Below are 22,578 nucleotides of genomic sequence, written 5' to 3'. Positions count from 1 at the left end.
CTGCGTTATCCGGCCCAGTAGGTTGTGCTTGTGGCACTCGTTTGTCTGCGGGTCCCACCAGTAAAAATTGCTGTGGGTCCTTTAACTTTGGAAAACTCTTGCCGTGGGGGAGGTTCGCCAGCCAAAGCGGCTTGGAAGAGTGCCAGCTGGCCCAGGGATCCGAACGCGGGGAGGGTTGCCGGCCGCCGCAGCCCGGGAGAGAGCCCGTCTGAATCTCCTAGCCGGCCTGGGGCACCAAGCGTGGCGGGAGGGCGCCAGCCGCCGCGGCCCGGGAGAGTGCACCGTTCCCAGCCGGACCGGGAAGCCACGTGTTTGGAAGGGACCCCAGTCACCGTTCTCTGTGGCCTGGGGATCTCTGATCCAATTCTCCCAGCTGGTCAGGGGGGCCACGCGTTGGGGGGGGGCACCAGCTCCCGCGACTTGAGGGGACCGTCTGTCCAATTCTCCCAGCTGGCCCGGGAAGGAGGAAGGGAGGGACTCCGGCCGCTTGCAGCCCTGGCCTGGAGAAGCCCGCGCCCCTCGGTGTTCTCACTGGAGTGGGTTCTCCCAGCCAGTCATCTGTTCCAGAATGGGGTACGCTGTCTTCTTGATCTCTGTCGTGGCTCTGGGAGCTGTTCTGTATCGTTTCTACTCCCCAAGTAGCTGTTCTGGAGGAGGAACTAAGACCCGCGCGTCTTACTAAGCCGCCATCTTCTCCGGAAGTCTTATTATTTATATTTTATCCTTATTATTTTTTTACTCATCTGCCTGTATCTTGGGTAAAAGAATCATCAGACACAAGCTTTTCAGAATCACACAGTTGCATTGTAAAAGCTATATAGTTATACTTATACTGTCTTCTTCAAGAATCAGGGCTACTGGAACACAGCTCAACAGTTTCAGGTATTTCCTCTAGCGACTGCTGCAATACATCATAAACTAAAACCGGGTATCTATATATTGCATAAGAATAACCGCCAGAAAAGCCTCCTGAATCTGTTTGATATCTCTCAGCCACTGAGATTTTATTTTCTCTCATTTTTCTCTTCCCTCTTTTGGTCAAGAAGACTTTCTAATTCCCGTGAAGCTGGGTCCTGGCTTATCCCTGGGAGTCAGGTTCCACATTGCCAGGGAGATTTATAAGCCAGGAAGTAATGTCCCACTTAGAGGGTAAGGCAATGAGTTCACCTGCTGAGTTAGCTTAGAGAAGAGGTCATATCTAAGCAGCAAAAGAGGCTCTCTGGGCGTGACTCAGGAATAATTATCAGGGCTTATCTTCTCCCTTGAAGGAATAAGCTTCGTAGATGAGGGTTCATCCTATTGAATTGGTTGTCATGTCAGTGAGGTACAAGGTTTTTATTTTTTAATTATTTTATTTTATTCTTTTAAATACCAAAAAACACCAAACAAATGCAAACATTCCTATTTTGATAATTCTGTTCTACATATATAATCAGCAGTTCACAATATCATTACATAGTTGCATATTCATCATCATGATCATTTCTTGGAACATTTGCATCTATTCAGGAAAAGAAATAAAATGAAAACAGAAAAAAATTTATACACAACATACCCTTTACCCCTCCCTTTCACTGATCACAAGCATTTCAAACTAAATTTATTTTAACATCTGTTCCCCCTTTATTCATTTGTATTCCATATGTTCTACTCGTCTGTTGACAAGGTAGATAAAAGCAGCACACAAGGTTTTCACAATCACACAGTCACATTGTGAGAGCTATATCATTATACAATCATCAACAAGAAACATGGCTACTGGAACACAGCTCTACATTTTTAGGCAGTTCCCTCCAGCTTCTCCACTACATCTTGAATAACAAAGTGATATCTACTAAATGTGTAAGAACAACCTCCAGAGTCCAAATAACTCTGTTTGGAATCTCTCAGCCATTGACACTGTCTGATTTCACTCCCTTTTGGTCAAGGTTTTCTCAATCCCTTGATGCTGAGTCTCAGCTCATTTTTGGGTTTTTCTCAATCTCTTGATGCTGAGTCTCAGCTCATTCCAGGATCTCTATCCCACATTGCGAGGAAGGTCCACACTCCTGCAAGTCATGTCCCACGCAGACAGTGGTAGGGTGGTGAGACTGCTTGTCGTGTTGGCTGGAGAGAGAGGCGACATCTGAGCAACAAAAGAGGCTCTCTTGGGGGTGACTCTTAGGCCTAGATTTTAAGTAGACTTGACCTATCATTTATGGGGTTCAGTTTCATATGAACAAACCCCAAGACTGGGGGCTCAGCCTATAGCTTTGGTTGTCCACACTGCTTGTGAGAATATCAAGAATTGAACTTGGGGAAGTTGAATTTCTCCCTGTTCTCACCATTCCCTGAAGGGGGCTTTGCAAATACTTTTCCACTCACTGATCAAATCACTCTGGGATTCATCAGGGCATCACTCTGGACAAACCAACAAAGTCTCATGTCCTACCTGAGACTCCAAGTACTTATGGCGTTCAATCAAACTATCTACATAAATTATATTAGGAAATACACTAGTCAAAATATAAATTTTGTAACAAATAAACAATTTTTGCTTTAGTCTCACACAGAAGGTGACATTTTAAATATTAGTTACCATCTATTTTCAGTACCCTGCAATAATGACATTCCTTTGTTCTTCCTCACGCAAAAGCATTTTTAAAATTGTACCTTGTACATTTCAGTATTATTATACACTCTAGGCATTCCTAGATTATACCATCTCAATCTTTAACATCTATCTTTCTTTCTGATTTCATTCATGTCCCCGCCTTCCTCCCTCTATCATTCTCACATGCAGCTTCATTCAGCATTTTAACATAATTGTATTACAGTTAGGTAGTATTGTGCTGTCCATTTCTGAGTTTTTGTATCTAGTCCTGTTGCACAGTGTGTATCCCTTCAGCTCCAATTACCCATTATCTTACCTTATTTCTATATCCTGATGGTCTCTGTTATCAACAAAATATTCCAAGTTTATTCACTAACGTCAGTTCATATTGGTAAGACCATAAAGTATTTGTCTTTTTGTTTTTGGCTAGTCTTACTCAGCATAATGTCCTCAAGGTCCCTACATGTTGCTACATACTTCATAACCTTATTCTGTCTTAAAGCTGCATAATATTCTATCGTATGTATATAACACAGTTTGTTTAGCCACTAGTCTGTTGATGGACATTTTGGCTGTTTCCATCTCTTTGCAATTGTAAATAATGCTGCTATAAACATTGGAGTGCAAGTGTCTGTTTGTGACTTTGCCCTTATGTCCTCTGAGTAGATTCCTAGCAATGGTATTGCTGGATCATATGGCAATTCTATATTCAGCTTTTTGAGGAACCGCCAAACTGCCTTCCACAGTGGTTGCACCATTTGACATTCCCACCAACAGTGGATAAGTGTGCTGCTTTCTCCACATCCTCTCCAGCACTTGTCATTTTCTGTTTTGTTGATAATGGCCATTCTGGTGGGTGTGAGATGATATCTCATTGTGGTTTTGATTTGCATTTCTCTAATGGCCAGGGACATTGAGCATCTCTTCATGTGCCTTTTGGCCATTTGTATTTCCTCTTCTGAGAGGTGTCTGTTCAAGTCTTTTTCCCATTTTGTAATTGGGTTGGCTGTCTTTTTGTTGTTGAGTTGAACAATCTCTTTATAAATTCTGGATACTAGACCTTTATCTGATATGCCATTTCCAAGTATTGTCTCCTATTGTGTAGGCTGTCTTTTTACTTACTTTCTTTTTTTTTTTTTTTTTAAGATATAGAATGTTAATATAAAGAAAAAAAATAAAAGTAATAATAATAGTAAAAAAAACCCAAAAAACAACCTATAGCTCAGATGCAGCTTCATTCACTGTTTTAACATGATTACTTTACAGTTAGGTATTATTGTGCTGTCCATTTTTGAGATTTTGTATCTAGTCCTGTTGCACAGTCTGTATCCCTTCAGCTCCAATTACCCATTATCTTACCCTGTTTCCAACTCCTGCTGGACTCTGTTACCAATGACATATTCCAAGTTTATTCTCGAATGTCGGTTCACATCAGTGGGACCATACAGTATTTGTCCTTTAGTTTTTGGCTAGTCTCACTCAGCATAATGTTCTCTAGGTCCATACATGTTATTACATGCTTCATAAGTTTATTCTGTCTTAAAGTTGCATAATATTCCATCGTATGTATATACCACAGTTTGTTTAGCCACTCTTCTGTTGATGGACATTTTGGCTGTTTCCATCTCTTTGCAATTGTAAATAACGCTGCTATAAACATTGGTGTGCAAATGTCCGTTTGTGTCTTTGCCCTCAAGTCCTTTGAGTAGATACCCAGCAATGGTATTGCTGGGTCATACGGCAATTCTATATTCAGCTTTTTGAGGAACCGACAAACTGCCTTCCACAGCGGTTGCACCATTTGACATTCCCACCAACAGTGGATAAGTGTGCCTCTTTCTCCGCATCCTCTCCAGCACTTGTCATTTTCTGTTTTGTTGATAATGGCCATTCTGGTGGGTGTGAGATGATATCTCATTGTGGTTTTGATTTGCATTTCTCTAATGGCCAGGGACATTGAGCATCTCTTCATGTGCCTTTTGGCCATTTGTATTTCCTCTTCTGAGAGGTGTCTGTTCAAGTCTTTTTCCCATTTTGTAATTGGATTGGCTGTCTTTTCGTTGTTGAGTTGAACAATCTCTTTATAAATTCTGGATACTAGACCTTTATCTGATATGCCATTTCCAAGTATTGTCTCCCATTGTGTAGGCTGTCTTTTTACTTTCTTGATGAAGTTCTTTGATGCACAAAAGTGTTTAAGTTTGAAGAATTCCCATTTCTTTCTTTCTTTCTTCAGTGCTCTTGCTTTGGGTGTAAGGTCTATAAAACAACCTCCAATTATAAGATTTATAAGATATTTCCCTACATTTTCCTCTAACTGTTTTATGGTCTTAGACCTAATGTTTAGATCTTTGATCCATTTTGAGTTAACTTTTGTGTAGGGTGTGAGATATGGGTCCTCTTTCATTCTTTTGCATATGGATATCCAGTTCTCTACGCACCGTTTATTGATGAGACTGTTCTGTCCCAGGTGAGTTGCCTTGACTGCCTTATCAAAGATTAAATGTCCATAGATGCAGGGTCTATATCTGAACTCTCTATTTGATTCCATTGGTCAATATATCTATCTTTATGCCAGTACCATGCTGTTTTGACCACTGTGGCTTCATAATATGCCTTAAAGTCAGGTAGCGTGAGACCTCCGACTTCATTTTTTTTCCTCAAGATACTTTTAGCAATTGGGGCACCCTGCCCTTCCAGATAAATTTGCTTATTGGTTTTTCTATTTCTGAAAATTAAGTTATTGGGATTTTGATTGGTAGTACATTGAATCTGTAAATCAATTTAGGTAGAATTGACATCTTAACTATATTTAGTCTTCCAATCCATGAACACAGTATGCCGTTCCATCTGTTTAGGTCCTCTGTGATTTCTTTTAACAGTTTGTTGTAGTTTTCTTTGTATAGGTCTTTTGTCTCCCTAGTTAAATTTATTCCTAAGTATTTTATTCTTTTAGTTGCAATTGTAAGTGGAATTCGTTTCTTGATTTCCCCGTCAGATTGTTCCTTACTAGTGTATGGAAACACTACAGATTTTTGAGTGTTCATCTTGTAACCTGCCACTTTGCTGTATTCATTTATTAGCTCTAGTAGTTTTGCTGTGGGTTTTTCAGGGTTTTCAACGTATAGTATCATATCATCTGCAAACAGTGAGAGTTTTACTTCTTCTTTTCCAATTTTGATGTCTTGTATTTCTTTTTCTTGTCTAATTGCTCTGGCTAGAACTTCTAACACAATGTTGAATAACAGTGGTGATAGTGGACATCCTTGTCTTGTTCCTGATCTTAGGGGAAAAGTTTTCAGTTTTTCCCCATTGAGGATGATATTAGCTGTGGGTTTTACATATATTCCTTTTATCATTTTAAGGACGCTTTCTTGTATTCCTATCCTTTGAAGTGTTTTCAACAGGAAAGGATGTTGAATCTTATCAAATGCCTTCTCTGCATCAATTGAGATGATCATGTGATATTTCTGCTTTGATTTGTTGATATGGTGTGTTACATTAATTGATTTTCTTATGTTGAACCATCCTTGCATACCTGGGATAAATCCTACTTGGTCATGATGTATAATTATTTTAATGTGTTGCTGGATTTGATTTGCTGGGATTTTGTTGAGGATTTTTGCATCTATATTCATTATAGAGATTGGTCTGTAGTTTTCTTTTTTTGTAATATCTTTGTCTGGCTTTGGTATGAGGGTGATGTTTGCTTCATAGAATGAGTTAGGTAGCTTTTCCCTTGTCTTCAATTTTTTCAAAGAGTTTGAGCAGGATTGGTACTAATTCTTTCTGGAATGTTTGGTAGAATTCACATGTGAAGCCATCTGGTCCTGGACTTTTCTTTTTGGCGAGCTTCTTAATGACTGATTCAATTTCTTTACTTGTGATTGGTTTGTTGAGGTTGTCTATTTCTTCTCAAGTCAAAGTTGGTTGTTCATGCCTTTCTAGGAAGTTGTGATTTCATCTACATTGTTGTATTTATTAGCATAAAGTTGTTCATAGTATCCTGTCATTACTTCCTTTATTTCTGTGGGGTCAGTGGTTATGTCTCCTCTTCCATTTCTGATCTTATTTATTTGCATCCTCTCTCTTCTTCTTTTTGTCAGTCTTGCTAAGGGTCCATCAATCTTTTTGATTTTCTCATAAAACCAGTTTCTGGTTTTATTGATTTTGTCAATAGTTTTCATGTTTTCACTTTCATTTATTTCTGCTCTAATCTTCATTATTCCTTTCCTTTTGCTTGCTTTGGGGTTAGTTTGCTGTTCTTTCTCTAGTTCTTCCAAGAGGACAGCTAATTTATTGATTTTTCCCCTTTCTTCTTTTTTGATATAGGCATTTAGGGCAATAAATTTCCCTCTTAGCACTGCCTTTGCTGCGTCCCATAGGTTTTGATATGTTGTGTTTTCATTCTCATTTGCCTCGAAATATTTACTGATTTCTCTTGTAATTTCTTCCCTGACCCACTGGTTGTTTAACAGTGTGTTGTTGATCCTTCACATATTTGTTAATTTCCTGGCACTCTGCCTATTATTGATTTCCATCATTCCTTTATGATCTGAGAAAGTGTTTTCTATAATTTCAATGTTTTTAAATTTGTTAAGACTTGCTTTGTGACCCAGAATATGGTCTATCCTTAAGAATGATCCATGAGCACTTGAGAAAAAGGTGTATCCTGCTGTTGTGGGGTGTAATGTTCTATAAATATCTGTTAAGTCTAGCTCATTTATTGTAGTATTCAAATTCTCTGTTTCTTTATTGATCCTCTGTCTAGATGTTCTGTCCATTGACGAGAGTGGTGAATTGAAATCTCCAACTATTATAGGAGATGTGTCTATTTCTCTTTTCAGTGTTTGCCGCGTGTATTTTGGAGCATTCTCACTCGGTGCATAAATATTTATGATTGTTATGTCTTCTTGCTGAATTGTTCCTTTTATTAGTGCATAGTATCCTTCTTTGTCTCTTTTAACTGTTTTGCATTTGAAGTCTAATTTGTTGGATATTAGTATTGCTACTCCTGCTCTTTTCTGATTGTTATTTGCATGAAATATCTTTTCCCAACCTTTCACTTTTAACCTATGTTTATCCTTGCATCTAAGATGTGTTTCCTGTAGACAGTGCATAGATGGGTCCTGCTTTTTAATCCATTCTGCCAGTCTATGTCTTTTGATTGGGGAGTTTAATCCATTAACATTTAGTGTTATTACTGTACGGGTAGTACTTTCTTCTACCATTTTACCTTTTGGATTTTATATGGCATATCTAATTTTCCTTCTTTTTACCTTTACTCATAGTCTTCATTTCTACACTCTTCTCCACATCTCTCTCTTCTGTCTTTTCATATCTGTCTCTAGTGCTCCCTCTAGTATTTCTTGAATAGCTCGTCTCTTGGCCACAAATTCTGTCAGTGATTTTGTCTGAAAATGTTTTAATTTCTCCCTCATTTTTGAAGCACAATTTTGCTGGATATAGAATTCCTGGTTGGCAGTTTTTCTCTTTTAGTAATTAAATATATCTTCCCACTGTCTTCTCACCTCACTGATTTCTGCTGAGAAATCTACACATAGTCTTATTGGGCTTCCCTTGTATGTGATGGATTGCTTTTTTCTTGCTGCTTTCAAGATTCTCTCTTTCTCTTTGACCTCTGACATTCTGATAAGTAAGTGTCTTGGAGTACATCTATATGGATCTATTCTCTTTGGGGTATGCTGTACTTCTTGGATCTGTAATTCTTAGTCTTTCATAAGAGTTGGGAAATTTTCAGTGATAATTTCCTCCATTAGTTTTTCTCCTCCTTTTCTCTTCTCCTTCTGGGACACTCACAACACGTATATTTGTGCGCTTCATATTGTCATTCAATTCTCTGCGTCCCTGCTCATATGTTTCCATTTTTTAACCTATATTTTCTTTTGCTTGTCAGATTTCAGATGTTCCGTCCTCCAGTTCACCAATCCTATCTTCTGCCTCTCGAAATCTACCCTTGTAAGTTCCCATTGTTTTTTTCATCTCTTCTACTGTGCCTTTCATTTCCATAAGTTCTGTGATTTTTTTCAGACTTTTGATTTCTTCTTTTTGTTCATTCCTTGCCTTCTTTATATCCTCCCTCAATTCACTGATTTGATTTTTGATGAGGTTTTCCATGTCTGTTTGTATATTCTGAATTAATTGTTTCAACTCCTGTATCTCATTTGAATTGTTGATTTGTTCCTTTGACTGGGCCATATCTTCAATTTTCCTAGTGTGATTTGTTATTTTTTGCTGGCATCTAGGCATTTAATTACCTTAATTAGTTTATTCTAGATATTGCTTTCACTTGTTTTACCTAGAGTTTTCTTGCTGCATGAATTTGTTGTCTGTCTGTTCTTTCACATTAGTTCAGCTTTTTCTGGACATCTAGCTTAGGTTTTGTTTAACAGAGAATTTTTCAGTTCTTGTTTTCTTGTCTCTTGCTCTGACTTCAAGGTGCCTTCCCCCATCCTCCACCCTTAGGAGGGTCTACTTAGGTATTATAGACCCCAGCCAAATTTTCCCAGTCCAAACTGGCCTCCTGTCAGGAGGAAAGAATCACCTGTGTCAGTTTTCCCTGAGGGTGAGACCCAGCATGTTGAAAGATTTTTCCTGTGAAGTCTCTGGACTCTGTTTTTCTTATCCTGCCCAATATGTGGCTCTTATTTGCCTGCAGGTCCCACCAACATAAGATGATGTGGTACCTTTAACTTTGGCCCACTCTCCCTGCTGGGGGCGTGGTGGAGAGAAAGGAGAGGTTGTAGGCTGGTTTTAATGGCTTCAAATTACCAAGCCCTGGTGTTTGAATTCCTTAAGGGAGGGATTCCAGCTGAGTTGGTCTTCACCCCTCCCCTGGGGAAGGCACAGGCTCCAGACAAGCCCTCAAACGAACTTGTTTCTACCTATGTCCGGGCCAGTTGCAGCCTGAGAAGTCCTGCTGCTGTATCCAAAGGCAGTCAAGCCTTTGTAGAAACACAGCCACAAAAACTTGTTACTTCTTTTTTTCTTTTTCCGTCAGCCCTGCCCCCTTGGCGCCAGGGCAAAAATGAGCAACCTCTGCTTTGACCAGGTTCACCTGAGCTGGGGGCCTATTTTCAGTTGTCAGAATGTGTTAATTAATTCCACGATTGCCATTTGGTTGCACTCAGTGCCTGCTGCTGGAAAAGTCCCTTTCCTTTCCCCTCTGGGAAGCAGCCTGGGCAAGGGTCGCTGGCTGCAGTGGCTTGGGGAAGTCATGGTTCTGGGGGGGCTCACAGCCGGTCCACCTGGTCCAGACTGGGGTACATTGTGTCTCCAGTCACTGACATGGCTCTAGGAGCTGTTCTGTACTGTTCCTGGTTATTTAGTAGCTGTTCTAGAGGACGATGTAAATCACGCACCTTGCTAAGCCACCATCTTGGCACCTCCCCCTCTGGTACAAGGTTTTGTTGCTATGAGTGGTAGGCTGAATATACACTCGCCCCCTCTACCCCTCAAGATGACCACATCCTAATCCCTGGAACCTGTGAATGTTACCATATATGGCCAAAAGGACTTTACAGATGTGATTCAGTTAGGGATCTTAAAGCAGGGCATTTATCCTGGATTATCTGGATGGTCCTGATATAATCACAACTGTCCTTATATGAGGCAGGTGATCAGAGGGACAGAAGGCAATTTACTAAAGTAGAGAGAGATTTAAGATGCTACTCTGGGGACCTTGAAGATGCAGGGAGGGGCCATGCCTCAAGGCATTAAGGAATATACCTCTAGAAGCTGGAAAAGGCAAGGGAATACATTCTCCACTAGAAGCCCTGGAAGGAACCAGCCCTGTCAATACCTTGGTTTTAGCCCTAAAAGGCTTATTTTGGACTTTGAACCTTCAGAACTGTAGGAAAAAAACATTGAGTTGTTTTCAACTGGTAAGTTGGTGGCAATTTGTTACAGAACCACCTACCAGGAAACTAATATACCATGTTAATTTCATCTTTCCTTTTGTTTGTATAATAGTTGACTCACTCTTCCTTCTGTATACAGTTAGGGAGGAGAAAGAATTGCAAGTGTATGTGTGAGTCCGTATAATTTGGGATTCAATATTAAGCCAAAGGCTCTCTGAAGGTAGGAACTTCTTGAATAAACATCTCCTAAGTCCTGAGCAGAAGTTCAACAGCCTTGAGCCCCCATGCTGTGGGTTGACTACATAAGCAAGGACCTCAGGATGAACAAATCAATGATGGAACTGCTATGAGGGTCGTGTGCACATTAATCACACCTCCTTGTGGTTTGGAAGGCCACCAGATGATAATGCTGCCTTTAACCACAACTTACTGAGCTGAGAAATTTCCTCGGCCCAGTAAAAGCCAATGATAACCTTACATACATCTTTGTTTCTCCTTTCATTTCTCACTCCTTTGCTGGATAGTGGAATAGAACCCTTCAGGACTCCATTCTAACTGCTGTCTTTCATCCAGGGAACACCTGTGGACAAATGAAACATTGGGACAGGAGTTCCAGTTCCACAGCATGCAGCCCAAGATCTCCAGAAACCAGCAGCTGCCCTCTCACCTCTCAGGGTTCTCTTAAGAATATGGAAATGTTTCCACCATGCCATGCTGTAGTGGTTAATGCTTGATACAATGTAAAATAGACACTGTACTTTGGGTCAGCCAGGTAGATTTTCTCACTTGTAATGGAAGCTTTTAGTTTCCAGTTGCAGGTAAACGTATTAGTTGGTCTCAAATAGTTTGAGATCAGCATTAAGTCCAGAGGTACACATTTTTTACTGTTGTTTTGGTTTTGTTTTGTTTTTGATGGCTGGGGTAGTTAGATTCAGTTGTCAATTTGGCCAGGTAAATGTACCTAGTTCTGTTGCTGTGGATATGAGCCAATGGTACATGAACCTTATCTGTTGCTGATTACATCTGCAGTCGGTTAGGAGGTGTGCCTGCTGCAATGAATGTCGTTTGACTTACTTGGCTAGTGCTTAAATGAGACAGTGCAACGGTAGCACAGCCCAAGCAGCTCAGCATACCTCATCTCAGCACTAGTAGCTCAGTCCAAGCCTTTGGCGATGCAGAAAGAAATCACCCCAGGGAGTTGTTGGAACCCAGAGACCTGGAGAGAAGGCCAGCAGAGATCACCCTGAGCCTTTCCACGTAAGAAAGAACCTCAGATTAAAGTTAGCTGCCTTTCCTCTGAAGAACTAATGAAATAAACCCCCTTTTATTAAAAGCCAATCCGTCTCTGGTGTGTTGCATTCCAGCACCTAGCAAAGTAGAACCATAGCCAATAGCACTTAATGCTAGATTTTGTATGTAAAGAATGGCTCAATTCCAGATACTTTCCTCAAAGGGAAAAAATGGTCTCAGCATTTGTAGCATGACAGTTCCCGGGTAGATAAGGTGGTGGTGAGAAAAGTCTCTGTATGTTTTGGGTGTTCCTTTGTCACGTATGACACAGCAAATTCACTCTTGGTATTTACCAAGGAGAGATGAAAACATGCATCCACACAAGGATCTCCCATGAAGGTCTGTGGCAGCTTTGTCTGTAATAGCCAAAACCATGTGTTTCAAACAGGATCAAGTTCAGTTGTGAGTCACAGATGGCTGGCAAAAAGCAGTGCTTTGAACAAAAAAGAAATTCATTTCTCTTTTACTTCCTGAAGGTGAGAAGTTATCAACCCAGGATGCCATCAGAGACTCAGGTCCTCTTACTTGTGCCACTGTGCAAATATTCATTCCTAGGACCACCTCCTGGTCCAAAAGAGATGCTATAGCTCCAGCCCCTACATCCAATTCTAGGAAAGGCATGCTTCCCTCTTTTAAGATCACACACCATGGAAATTTCAAGTACCACTTTCTATGACATACATAAGTCAATCACAGGACCACAGCTTCCCAGGCAACAGCTGAGCGCTGCGGGCGCAGCTGGAGAGAGAGCTGGGAGAATCCCTCCTGGGGTGGGGGCTGCAGTGCTAGAGAAGGACATCCCAGAGGGAGCGGGTCAACCGATTGCTAAGGAACAGCCTGGGAGTCGCCCTGCTCTTTGCGCTGTGTTTCATAGCATGAGAGCAGGGTAAACAAATTTAATAGTAGCTTTTGTCTTGTCCACCAGGCTTACTGCTTCCCTGAGAATAACTGGGTTATTCTCAACAATCTGGATCATGTGCAGATTGTTCATAGTGAGCTGTATGTTGTCAACCCAAACATGCCCTTCTACTCTGCAGCTTTCAAAACCAAAATACTGCCGTTAAGTTAGTTACTCTCACAATACATTTCAGTAAAGGTTATTCAGGAAGTTGATGGTACCTATCCACACAATGAGACTTCTTCATACTGTATCCCCTAGTGAGGCAAGCTAGACCGGGGACCTGAGAGGGAAGAGAAGTCCTTGAGCAAGGATGGTTGGGAAGGTAGGTGGTCCCTACAGATACCCTACCCAGGGGTGACCCACTTACTGGTAACACCCACCATCTAGAGCCAAACAATCCCCGCCCTGAGTGAGTTATCTAAGGAGAAGGGTGGAGCTAACTGACCCACCAAAATGTACTATCTACCACCACCCTGGAGAGAAGGGAGGGTAGGAAAAAGAGCCTGGAACAGGAAGAGGGAGGGAAAGCAAGTAAACCACAAATGAAAACAGCCCCACATTGCGAGGCCTCTTAGCCTTCACCCCCTCTTGCGAGAGTGCCCACATGTTCTTTCACATACATATTCAATAAACTTTCTATTTGCTTACTTTATGTTGTGCTATGCCCTTGAATTCTTTCTCATGGTATGGCCAAGAACCTGGAAGCCAAAATCCAGCAACACTAGTTTCATAGTTTCTGGGTTTTGTCCTTCTCTCCGCTGGACTACCTTCTTGGTGACCAAAGGCTGAAGAGGCACCGTCACCCCTGTATAATTATTCCCTTTGGAACCAGTCCTGAGGCTAGTGTTTGTAGCTCAGACCAGACAAAATCTGAGTTTGGCCCAGCTTCAGGACCTGCCCAAACACTTCCTTTTACTTCCATTTTAGCAATTATAAATAACAATGACCAAGGAATTGTATATTTTTCTTTTCTTTTGAAGGATTTTTAACATTTAAAAAATTTTTAAACATACATTTTTTAACTTATGCATCTTGTAATATGTAAAACAAGAACAAGGAAAGATGCGATTTACTTTTTTTTAAACAGTATTACTTGGTTACATATTAAATATCAATAAATATCAAATCTATAAGAACCAGAGTTTAATATACTTCTGTTGGTAACTTTACTTTTGTCACTTTAAAGAGAAGATGAAAATTAAAACCTGTGAGCTTATAATTTTCAACTTAAAAGAATCAAATGGTTGTAATTTAAAACAGTAGCAATAGAGCAAATGTTCTCATGAGTATAAATGGTTGATATTGAAACAGGTTAAAGTATAAACATTTTATTTTATTCTTAATTTGAAGTTGCCAGTGAAATCAATTACAAATACTTATTCTGAAAGATGCTACTATGAATTCAGGCTACACATTCAAACATTGTAATGATCATTCAAAATTAAATTTATGGAATATCTAGAACATGGATTTAATCAGAACCTGTAGGCATATTTATAATATTCATTTGCAATGATTTTTTTTTAAAGACGTATAAGGCCACTACGTTAACATAAACTAGCTTTAAAGACATCTCTTTTTAGTGTTTTCAATTATTACATGGCCATAAACCAAATAATTTCAAATGATCACTGATAATATTTAGGCAAAAATTCTCATGTGTCAGTACTTTTAATATTGTGTAAATGTAGAAAGACAACTATAAACAAGGTGTAGTCACTATTTTCACTAACACACAATCATATTACAGTAAAACAAGTTTATATTCAACCATCAAGTGTTGTTCTCCCATTACTTCATTTTGTGATGGATCATTAAGAATATCTTCAAATCCAATATTCTTATCATTAACCCTTAAAATATCCAAGGAAAAGTTTGACCTCTGAAGAAATGGAAGCTGCTGAGCCTGCTGTACTACCTTGAATTCCATCTGTAATTTTAGTAGAGGAAACAGACCTTGGATATTTCTCAGTGTGGAAAAATTCATTTGATCCTGGTTGAGCTGGAAATTCTTTTCTGATAATTCAAGAGGATGACTGCACAAAAGGTCATTTTTCACGGAAGGAAATCCTTCTGTGAAAAAGATCTTGGCTTTCAAAAGGGTCACTTGCTGAAAATTCCACAACTGGAATACTATCTTTTAGCTGAGATCCAAGTTCTCTGGCATTCATCTTCAGCCCTCTGTCCACATCACCTCTCAGCCTGGTTACCATCAGCTGGCCTGCCACCTGCTTGTTTTTAATTTGCTTTTTCTTATGTATCCAGTGAGCTAAGTCCTCAGGAGTTGATCTACCGATATTTCTAAATTCCACTGGCAACTTTTACTTTTAGTAATTGGTGATGTGGCTGCCACCACTTCAACCACGGATGACTAGATAGCCATTCAGAAATCATAGGTCCTCATCCCTGGCCCTTTTATCATTTCTCTTCCCAAACCATGTTTCAGTGATTCAGAGTCATTCCAGCAAATCCAATTCTCTAATATCAATTGTGCAGGTTATCAAAAAATCTCTTACCTTCCACAGCTCCTGACCCCAAATGCAAACACTGCAGTAACTCAATCAATTCATTCTGACTTTAGATCAGACCCCACTGGTTAAGGGCAATCCTCAGGCACCAGATGTTGAGTTTGGAGGCCTAAGCCACCCACACTTCTCACTCACTGGCTACAAACTTGAGGGTTCCCACAACCCCCTCAGCTTCAATAATTCTCTAGAAGGATTCACAGAACTCAGAAGACTTCATAGAACTTACAATTATAGTTAAGAGATACATAAGAGTGAGATCTGGAAGAGTATGAAATGCAAGCTTCGTGTCCTCTTTATGTGGAGTCAAAATACATCACCCTTCCAGCTCAGCAGCAATGCATTTTCTCAATCATGGAAGCTCTTCTGAGCTTTGAACGCCCTGAGCTTATATGGGGTATTATTACATAGACATGATTGATGAATCAGTGTCCATGTGGTTGAACTCAATTTGCAGCTCCCTTCCTCTCCCAGAGGATCAAAGCCCCAATTATTTAATCACATGGTTGGTTTTTCTGATGGAACTAGCCCCCACCCTAAGACTGCAGGTGTGGTTGGCCAACTCCCAGTCTTCTCCTTAGCACATGAACTACCAGGTATGGGCCTGGGACTGCCATGAAGAACAAGAGACACTCCTAACACAGGAAATTCCAAAGATTCAGAAGTTGCTTCCCCAGGGAGCCAACTTTTTCATTATACTTTATTGCTTTATATGGATTTAAGTTTTAGATAACGTTGCATTAACCTCCTTGAGATGTTCATGGCCCTCGGTGCTTAGAAAACCCTAAGGGTTTTATATATGTTTTTGTGTTCTGCTTGGCTTACTTGAACTTTCCATTACTGAGCTGTTAAAGCTATTTTACCTTTTGGCAAGACTAGGAATTCTGAGCACATTTTTCTAAACCTCACTTAGCCTCCCCACAGTTCACATGGACTTAATAATATCCATCTTTCTCAAAAGTCTAACATACTTGTAACCAAGAAATTAGGATTTAAGGGATGATTTTGATTACTGAATCATTCTATATTCCTTTTTGCTTTCTGGTATATTGGAGTAGACAGAGGGAAATACTTGAAATCGCTAAACTGTAATCCTGCTGCCTTGATCTCTGATAACGACTGTATCGCCTTTATCTTCTGTCCCTGTGACTGCAAAAACCTTGCGAGCTGGTTTCAAAGGATTATGTACCCTAGGAAAGCCGTGGCTTAATCCTGATCTTATCATGTGGAGGCAGCCTTCCTTAATCCCCATTCAGCATTATATGCTGGGTGGCTTGATTAGATTAACTGCATGAAGATGTAGCTTGCCCAACTGTGGGTATTAAATTTTGATGCGAGGAGATTTTGATGCCACCCATTCCACATGGAATCATTTAAAAGAGAAAGCATTTTGGAGAAAGCTTCAGAATGACAAGATTCATGAAAGCCAGGAGGCTAAGAGCTTGGAGACTGAGAGCCCATGCAGCTAGAGACCTTTGGAGATGAAGAAGGAATACACCCCTGGGGGCGCTTCATGAAACAAGAAGCCTGAAGAGAAAGTTGGCAGATATCACCATGTTCTCCATGTGACTTTCCAGTTGAGAGAGAAACCCTGAACTTCATCTGCCTTTCTTGAGTGAAAGTAAACTCTTGATGGTGCCTTAATTTGAACACTGTTATAGACTTGCTTTAATTTGGAGATTTTCATGGCCTTAGAACTGTAAACCTGTAACTTATTAAATTCCCCTTTTAAAAGCTGTTCCATTTCTGGTATATCATATTCTGGCAGCTAGCAAACTAGAACAGCTTGTGACTAACCTTCATTGTACCCATTTATCAAGTTTTTCAACTTTAGAGTCTTGTGATCAGTAAAGACAGCCCCTAATGTTAATGAAGGGTCTTGGGTCAGTCCAGAACTATCTCAAAAGCCCAAAGTTATCCTGATAACAGACTGGATTTAACCAAAATGGGTCCACCAGACATACGCAGTAGCTTAGACTTTAACCTACAAGTCACTTATACCTCATTGTAATACAAAAAATACAAAAAAAATTAAGATATCAGATATTAAGTCTGCTATTTTCTTCCATATATTCTGGGACTAAGCATGCAATCATTCTGCGCATGCTCACTAATTAGATCACTTCTGATTACACGAGCTGGAGCCACTGTGCTCATTATTCTAAAGACTGTCCATCTATTAATTCTATAAAACTATCAGAATTATTGCAGTTTGGGGGAGACAGATTTTGGGCCAACAGGCCATCTGCTCTCCTACTGTGTGCCTAGCAATAAACTTTTTCCCTCTTTGAGACCCTAGTGTCTCAGGGATTGGTCATTTGAGTGCACTGGGCCAAAGAATCCACTGCCTTTGTCTAATAATACATCTCCCTCCGACAACAAAGTAGATGTGTTTTATTTTCTTATTTGAAAACCCCTAATCTAATAGGAATTATCTACAAAATTGATGCTTGTTTGGTGACTGCCTTGAACCTCAACTCATTTGTAGACAGAAATGACTGGGCCCAGTTCTGGTTACAAACTTCAGCTATTCCAAGTCTTTTTGGTGCTCTGATATTCAGATGGCCTTGTCTTCTACAATCTAATAAGAGTTAAGAGTTTGATAAAAGAAACAATATTTCAACACATTAAGTGATTGGTAAAGTTCTCTTCAAGAGGAAAAGGTATTTCCTTCAAATTTTTCCAAAAGGAAAAATGAAAATAAAAGGCAAAAATTTAATAGCCACCTCTAATAACTTATTTGAAACTGCAGCATTGTAAACTAACTTCAGAATGCAAAAGCTCATCTAAACCTTTTTGTAGAGCCACTAGAAAGTCAGCAGATGCCGCCATGTTCGCCACGTGCCCTTCCAGCTGACAGAGAAACGTTGAATGTCATTGGCCTTCTTGAACCAAGGCTGCCATGCCAGGAAACACCATATGGAGGTTTGATGGATTGGGCTTGGAAACAGGATTCTCCTAACAACCCGTTGAGGACCCCAACCTTGACTTGACTACATGATGGAAGGAGCATGGATGCCTGAATTTCAGCTGAAGGAGTGCTGCCCTGCTTTCATTGGACTTTAGAAAAATAAAATGAGATTCACAGAGGTGAATGTTCACATAAAGAACAGGAATTTGACTGGGATCCAAGCCAGGCATGTGTGTACTACAAGACCTTATGATTGAATTTGCATCTATTCTTTTGCAATGTTTGGGGTAAATTTCCATGTCAGGAGAAAACTGTTGATGTAGTGAGAGGCAAACTGATTCCCAGAGACAGGTTCTAGTCAGCAGCAACATGGGTGAATGGATACATGGATGCTAAAGGTCTGTGTCAGGGAATTACTTTCTTGATGGTGACATGACTCCCTGCTTTTACGTCATTTATAGTGATAAATTTGTTTAAGTTTTCTGTTTTTTTCTTTGAAAAGGAACTCTGATTTTAATTTAATTTCACTTTTACCCCTTTACTTGTAATCTATTCAAGGAATTGGAAAGGAGTGTGTTCTGGTTTGAAAGGAAGTATGCCCCCTAAGAAAAGCCATGTTTTAATATAAATCCCATTTCGTAAATATAGAATAATCTGTATTCAATACTGTATGTTTGAAACTGTAATCAGATTATGTCCCTGGATGATGTGATTTAGTCAAGAGTGGCTGTTAAACTGGATTAAGGGACGACATGTCTCCACCCATTTGGGTGGGTCTTGATCAGTTTCTGAAGTCCTATAAAAGAGGAAACATTTTGGAGAGGAGATTCAGAGAGAGCAGAGGGTGCTGCAGCACCACAAAGCAGAGAGTCCACCAGCCAGTGACCTTTGGAGATGAAGAAGGAAAATGCCTCCCGGGGAGCTTCATGAAACAGGAAGCCAGGAGACAAAGCTAGCAGATGATGCCATGTTTGCCATGTGCCCTTCCAGCCAGGAGAGAGGGGCAGTAGAGACCATCCTGTGCCTTCCCACGTAAGAAAGAACCTCAGTGGAAAGTTAGCTGCCTTTCCTCTGAAGAACTAATAAAATAAACCCCCTTTTATTAAAAGCCAATCCGTCTCTGGTGTGTTGCATTCTGGCAGCTAGCAAACTACAACAGAGTGTGACTGGTATTGAAGCAGTTAACTAGATTCTCACAAATTAATAGAAGCTGACAATATTAGTATTTTAACTTATTTGTCTTCCTTCCTTCTACCCTCCCTTACTTCCTTCTTTCCATCCTTTCCCATTCCTTCTCTGCATCTCTCCTCCCCTCCTTGAAAGATTCGTGAATCCCATTTCTGAAAATCTTCTGTTTAATTGGCTCTGACAGACAGCTTACTGATCCCGATCTCTCAGTCTAGATTCAGTAAGGAATGGTATAAAGGTAAAAAATGACAAAACCATTGTTTTACAGAAAGAAGCATAGCATTAAAACTCAGAATAACAAATGGCTTTAGTACAATTGGTATTCCAGAGAGGTTGACAGCTTTCATTAAATTCTATTCAAATCGAAGAGAAAAAAAAGCCCTTTGTTGTAATTACTGATGTCTATAACACTCCCCAATAAATATTCACTGATGTATTATGGTACTTTCCCTTAGTGCAAAATATAATATTTTATCTCAATATAATATTTTATTTCATGTATATGATCATATAGGAAGTACATTTGGCCTGGGATTCACCGGAACCCAGCATCACAGGATTGAGAAAGGCTTCTTGACCAAAAGGGGAAAAAGAGAAAAGAAGCAAAATAAAATTTCAGTGGCTGAGAGATTTCAAACAGAGTCAAGAGGTTATCCTGGAGGTTATTCTTATGCATTATATAGATACCCCTTTTTAGTTTATGGTGTATTGGAGTGGCTGGAGAGAAATACCTGAAACTGTTGCACTGTGTTCCCATAGCCTTGACTCTTGAAGACAACTGTATAAAGATATAACTTTTACAATGTGACTGTGTGATTGTGAAAACCTTGTGTCTATTGCTCCTTTTATCTAGGGTATGGACAGATGAGTAAAAAATATGGATAAAAAATAAATAAATAACAGGGCAATATGGGATAAAATAAATGGAAATGCTAGTGGTCAGTGAGAGGGAGGGGTAATGGATATGGGATATATGAGTTTTTCTTTTTATTTCTTTTTTCTGGAGTGATGCAAATGTTCTGAAAATGATCATGGTAAAGAATACATAACTATGTGATGACATTGTGAACCACTGATTGTACACCATGTATGGACTATATGTGTGTGAAGATTTGTCAATAAAAATATTAAAAAAAGAAAAAAAGGAAAACAAACAAAAGCTCATCTAAAGAAACAGCATACCCTGGAAAATGCAATATATAAAGCCGTTCAAAAATCAGCGAATTTAAGAATTCAAAATAAGAGCAAAGTATTTGCAAATGTTTCTGTCAAAGTTTAATACTATATTTTGAATAAACTGAAGGATGCTTCATAAGTAAGTATATTCAGCTTTCACCTTACACATTCTAAACAAGAGTGGTAAGACAAGTAAATTTTTTATTCTGCATGGTTAATGTAAAAAATATCCCAACTTCCCTTGAGAAACAACATCATATCTAAAACAAACTTTGAAGAACCTTGAACATTAAAACATTACATGACAATATATAAATGGATTGAGTAGAAGTTAACAGAAACAAAAATTATTCATAGTTTCAAATATTCTAAGAATTTATCAAGACATCAATAATATGAAGAGAAACATTTTTGTATTTACTTGTAAATTCAAAATTCTTCCGGTTGTTCTCCACTGAGGGGTCTGAGAGGTGAAAAGGTAATCAGGTTACCACCAAAGGATATGTGTCTGGCATGATCTTGATGTCTCCTTTCCACATGAGTAAATGGATTACTGCAGTTCAGGTCTGTCTAGAATAAGAGAAATCATTAAAGTAACTGTTTTACCAATTAAGTTTTGAACATTGCTACTTATTAGTAGATTCATTAAGAAACATAAATAACATTTTTAAATATAATCAAATATAACATGAATTATGAATGGATTCATTAATAACAATGGTTATGCTACTTTGCACCAAATCTAATTTAAAATATATAGCTTTTTTTAAATTGAAAAGTTATATTAGGAACATGTGCCTAAAAAAGAGGTGATTAGTAATATATAGATGGATTTAAGACGTATTATGCAGCTTGAATAAAATAAGAGGCCATATCCTAAGCTACTTGTGCAGATGCTACAATCCCTGATCTACATAACAGCACTTAATAGGCATCTTATTAGAGTGTGACCCTGTTGGGATCCTCTTCTCTTTTCCACCTCAGGCCTTACTTCAGGTTTAAATGATGCTACTGGGCAAGTAATAATGTGGGCCTAAAATAGACAAATGGGCCTATAGGTATGGTATAAGGTATGCCAAAATCCTAGTATTTATGGAAACAAGGAAGAAATCACAGGGGGACAAAATTATAAGGGTACTAAGATTTATCAATGGGATAATGTATAATATAACTGTGAAGCACTTTTAATCATATCACTGATACAAAAACCAATATTACAATTTGTTAATTTCCAGGTTTACTTATAATATCACATATTATCAGAACCAATTATTGAGAGTTAAGATCTGGGATCAGGAGTAAATGGGGTTTATATAAACTGGCCTTAAACTGAAGTCCTTGACCCTCTAGATCTTAGCTTGTGATTAAGGAAGGTGTGAGGGTCATAGTAACCCACTTCACTCTGCTACTGAGTCACAGGACAGTCCAGGAGGTTGACCACAAAGAAGGCAGCTTGGTAATATAATAAAAGCCAAGATATACAGAGACCCTTAAGGAATTAGTAGCTTAAGGAAACGGTATTTGCCAGGGTTCATGAGGTAAATGAAAATTGTTGCTATTTGATCCTACACTTGCCATAGCAAAAATCTTATATTCTGGGATCAAAAATTAGCAAACTAAAGTTACTCCCTGATCCATTTTGGCAGTTGTTCCCGGAGAACTTCAAGGTAAGGCTTTAAACCAGAGTTGTCAATCTTGGCTGTACATTAGGATTTTACAGTTAATAAGGCAAATAGATTCCTGAAATTATAACCTATTCATATCATTACATGCTTAATGAGAGATTAACACAGGAGAGGTGAGAACATTTCTAAGAAGCTCCACAGAAGGGCTAATGTTTGAACTAGATTTAGAAGGAAGATGTCTCCAAAAATAAAGGCTGGAGAAAGCTTTCAAACAAAACAGCAAGACATAAATAGAGTAATCTAAAAGAATGCAAATAAAAGCCAGTGATAACTAATGGTAGGATAGACATCATCTCCTAAATGTATGTTTCAGATAGGCAAAAACTTCTAAATATTTTTCTTGCATTACTTATAAATATCTAGCATATTAGATATTCAAGTATTCAACCTGTCATAGCAAATTTGATAAATAAATCATATAAGGAAATG

The 22,578-nt window shown here is 39.1% G+C and overlaps 1 protein-coding gene and 1 pseudogene across 4 annotated transcripts in view; both read right to left on the bottom strand.

The window, feature by feature from the left end:
- Nucleotides 1-14,021: 14,021 nt before the first annotated feature.
- On the bottom strand, nt 14,022-19,762 carry LOC143651790 (proteasome maturation protein pseudogene; annotated as a pseudogene).
- Nucleotides 19,763-19,786: 24 nt separating this feature from the next.
- Nucleotides 19,787-22,578, bottom strand: part of DLGAP5 (DLG associated protein 5) — a 72,113-nt gene continuing 69,321 nt past the window's right edge. For 3 of the 4 annotated variants that reach the window (XM_077122572.1, XM_077122570.1, XM_077122571.1), the window contains one exon: nt 19,787-21,034. In XM_077122572.1, coding sequence (XP_076978687.1) covers nt 20,894-21,034 — 141 coding nt within the window. In that variant the 3' untranslated portion in view covers nt 19,787-20,893. The remainder of the gene's footprint in view (nt 21,035-22,578) is intronic. The other variant, XM_077122573.1, reaches the window with a different exon arrangement.

Source organism: Tamandua tetradactyla, chromosome 12, assembly GCF_023851605.1.
Source record: "Tamandua tetradactyla isolate mTamTet1 chromosome 12, mTamTet1.pri, whole genome shotgun sequence".
Lineage (NCBI taxonomy): Eukaryota > Metazoa > Chordata > Mammalia > Pilosa > Myrmecophagidae > Tamandua > Tamandua tetradactyla.
Note: the sequence above shows the minus strand (reverse complement) of the source record. Positions and strands in the feature narration are given on the sequence as shown.